The 3,682-nt window shown below is 53.1% G+C and overlaps 1 protein-coding gene across 1 annotated transcript in view; it reads right to left on the bottom strand.

The window, feature by feature from the left end:
* The window catches only part of SENP1 (SUMO1/sentrin specific peptidase 1), a gene marked incomplete at its 5' end in the record, with an annotated part of 13,997 nt that overhangs the window by 9,586 nt on the left and 729 nt on the right, over positions 1-3,682 (bottom strand). The window contains 5 exons of the mRNA XM_009073904.1: positions 14-52; positions 961-1,015; positions 1,180-1,424; positions 1,503-1,606; positions 2,322-2,481. Of these exons, the coding sequence (XP_009072152.1) occupies positions 14-52; positions 961-1,015; positions 1,180-1,424; positions 1,503-1,606; positions 2,322-2,481 (603 nt within the window). The remainder of the gene's footprint in view (positions 1-13; positions 53-960; positions 1,016-1,179; positions 1,425-1,502; positions 1,607-2,321; positions 2,482-3,682) is intronic.

The following is a 3,682-nucleotide window of genomic DNA, read 5'->3' as shown; positions in this document are numbered from 1 at the left end:
ATGATGTACTTACAGCTCTTTGATCCATAGCTCTGCCTGGAAGAAGGGAAGGCTGGAAAGGGAAAGGAAGGAGAGGTATAAGTGTTCATCGTGGGGGAAGGAGGTCATGGAGACATGGAATCATCAAGGTTGGAGGAGAACTCCGAGAGCATCAAGGCCAACTCTGGACCTGTCACTCCTGTGACTCCCAAACCCTAAGCAGATCCTCCAGGGCCACATCAGACACCTGAGACACCTCCAGGGGTGGTGACTCCACCACCTCCATGAGCAACATTCCAATGTCTACTCCAGTGATGTCTCCTCTTCCTCTCTTCTGGCTCAGCTCATGGACATTCCCTCTACTCATGGACTCATCAAGTTTGGAAGAGACCTCTAAGGTCATCAAGTCCAACCCTTGACCTGTCACTGCTGTGACCCCCAAACCCTAACCCAGATCCTCAGCCCATGGATGAGTCTCTTCAGGTCTCTCTGTAGACCCTTCCACCTCCTAAAGGGCAGGACCAACCCTTGGTCTCACTGACCCTCCTGCAATGTCCTCAACCCATGGATGGGTCTCTCCAGATCTCCCTGTAGACCTTTCCAGATCTCTCTTCCTACCCTCAGGCAGATCCACACTCCAACCCAACTTGGTGCCACCTTCAAATATCCTGAGGTTCACTCACTCCCCATGTCCAGATGATCACTCAGATGTTCTCCAGGACCTGCCCCAGCACTGAGCCCTGGGGACCATCACTACAGATGGTCCTGAGGTGTTATCTGTGGCCTTCCCCAGGTCTAGGACCTACTGAGAGACACAGCAACTCACAGCCAGGTCTCCAAACAAGAGCTTTGCTTCATCTCCCTCAAGTTCTTGGAGCTACAGCAAACTCTCTTCATGAGAAGAGTCACAAAGCCCTTGGTCACCTCCCCATGGACTGAACCTTCCAAAGTTCCTCCACCCACCATTTCCCAGGTTCTTACCTCGGTGCTGGAGTTCTGGAATCCTTTACCTTGAGAAAAATGACAGAGTCTGACCCTAAAGAGAGAGAAGAGTATGGAATATCATTTCCACAATCACCACCAGCTTCTCCAGGAGCCCAAACTAAACAGAGGGAGGGGAAAAAATGGGTTTTCCACAGTGATTTGAGCCCATGGTCAGGTTTTTGGGAGATGATCTGGGGTTGGTTGGGGTTGTTTTACCTTCAGACTGTGTGTTGGATGCTGGTGGACGTTCCTGCTGCTGTTGGGCTGTGGAGTTAGTGGACTGGAAGATACTGGAGGGGTAAGTGGGGGCAGAGTAGAGAGCTGGTTTGGGCTGGGGCTGCTCCTGGGCCCTGAGAACGCTGGTGGATGTGGCTGGTGGAACACTAGGAGCTTCAAAGAGCTTGGAGTTCTCCAAGGGAGATTCTTTCACAAGAGGTTTGCTGGAATTGGAACACCTGGACCTAAGTTGGAAGGAGGATGTGAGTTCCCAGCAAAGACAAGTGGTGCTGGGGGAGGAAGTGGAGCAGGTTGGTACTCACAGGTGGAAGGGGAAGAGGGAAGAGGGTTTAGATGTGGAGAATTGCTTCCCCGTGACCATCTGGAGGAGCTGCCTGTAGATCTCTCTCTCTTCCTCTCTCACAGTCTGCAGGGAAACAACCAGAAGGATCTAAGTCAACAGGCTGGGGGATCCCAACACACTCCAAGACTTCAACAGAGACACTGGGAACCCTGAGAGCCACAGGGAGATGAGACTTGTAGGGTGTGGACACATCTAAGAGTCTTGAGGAGTTCAACCAGGCCAACTGGAGCATCTTTCCTACAAGGACAGGCTGAGAGGGTTGGGGTTCCTCAGCCTGGAGAGGAGAAGGTTGTGTGGAGACCTTCAAGGAGCTCCAGGGAAGCAGCAGAGGGACTTGGGTAGGAGCTGCAGGGACAGGACAAGGAGGAATGGGGAGAAATGGAGAGAGGAAAAGTTAGGTGAGATATCAGGGAGAAGTTCTAACTGTGAGGGTGGTAGGACACTAGCACAGGTTGTCCAGGGAGAAGCTGTGGCTGCCCCAAGGAGGTTGTGGCTGCCCCAAGGAGGCCATGGATGCTCCAACCCTATCACTATCCATTCCAGGTGGGCCAAACCCTTGCCCAACCTGCTCTGGTGGGAGATGTCACTTCCTAGGGCAGGAGGTTGGGACTGGATGATCTCTAAGCAATTCCCTCCTGAACTTGAGGCCTGAACTCCAAACCAACTCCTGCCTGGCAGAAGGAGCAAACCCAACAGCCAGAACTCAGTTTGAGCTGCCCCAAACAAGGTCTCCTCAGACCCACCAAGCTCCCAACCAACCCCTCAGCCTGTTCCTTACCTCCTCAGCTGTGCTGATGAACCTCCTGGGTGTCTTCTTGGGGCTGAGCAGGCTGCGGCGACATGGCCCCGTCCAGGAGGGACTCTGGGCAGGTTTCATGGGGAAGGCTGAGGAATGGCAGTGGTGGTTGGATTTGCCTACAAAACTGTTGGATGTCCCACTGTAAGGAGGGAAAAGAAATCCCAAAAGCGCTTTTAGTTTCACCCCATGGTTGGTCCTTGGTTGCTTGGTTTAGTCTGTGGATTCTACTCTCCCCTAAACTCAACCAGGAATTGTGATCGATGTCTTCAGAACCATCTCAAACCTTTAGAGCTTGAGACCCACCTCAAAGCTTTAGAGCTTGGAGACCTTTAGGGCATTGAGAACCACCTCAAAGCTTTAGGCTCTGGAGCCCAAGTCCTGTAAGGAGAGGCTGAAAGAACTGGACATTCCCAGCCTGGAGAAGAAGAGGCTCAGGGGTGACTTTATCACTCTCTACAACTCCCTGACAGGAGGTTGGACCCAGGTAGGGGTTGGGATCTTCCCACAGGACAAGAGGAAACACCTCAAACGGCACCAAGGGAGGTTCAGGTTGAACACCAGGAGGAACTTCTCCATGGAAAGGGTGGTTAGATCTTGGAATGTGCTGCCCAGGGAGGTGGTGGAGTCACCACCCTTGGAGATGTTCAAGGAACAACTCAGTGCCATGGTCTGGTTGCCATGGAGGTGTTAGGTGATGCATTGGACTTGCTGATCTCAGAGAGCTTTTCCAGCCTTGTTTTCTCTGGGATTCTATGGTGTGAACTCCATCCCAAACACCCCCGAAGAGATTCCACCAGGTGGCACTGCAAGGCCTGGAAATCCCAGTATGGAGCTTCCCACCAGATCCAGCTGCTCCCACTGCCCTCAGACACCTCAAAATGGCTGAGCCTTCCCAGGAGACATCTTCAATTCCTGTTTTTATTCAGGGATAACAGCAGATTCCCTCTCCTGCCTCCCTTCTCTCCACTCCCTCCCTCAGACTCACCAAACCCCCCTGAGAAACACCAACACCAGGTGGATTTGGCACTTCTGCAGAAATCCTTCCCTGGTTTGGCCACTGCGAGGAACTTTTGGGAGTTGTAAAGGTTTGGCCTGGGGAATCCACAACCACCTTGGGGCAACCACAACCTCCCTGGGGTATCCACAATCTCCTTGGGGCATCCACACCCTCCCTGGACAACCTGTGCCAGTGTCTCACCACCCTCCCAGGGAAAACTTCTCCCTAAGATCTCCCCTAACTTTCCCTCTCTCCATTTCTCCCCATTCCTCCTCGTCCTGTCCCTGCAGCTCCTCCCCAAGTCCCTCTGCCGCTTCCCTGGAGCTGCTGCAGCTCCTTGGAG

Source organism: Acanthisitta chloris, unplaced genomic scaffold (genome assembly GCF_000695815.1).
Source record: "Acanthisitta chloris isolate BGI_N310 unplaced genomic scaffold, ASM69581v1 scaffold10064, whole genome shotgun sequence".
Lineage (NCBI taxonomy): Eukaryota > Metazoa > Chordata > Aves > Passeriformes > Acanthisittidae > Acanthisitta > Acanthisitta chloris.
The sequence above is the reverse complement of the archived record's forward strand: the minus strand, read 5'-3'. Positions and strand labels throughout refer to the sequence as shown.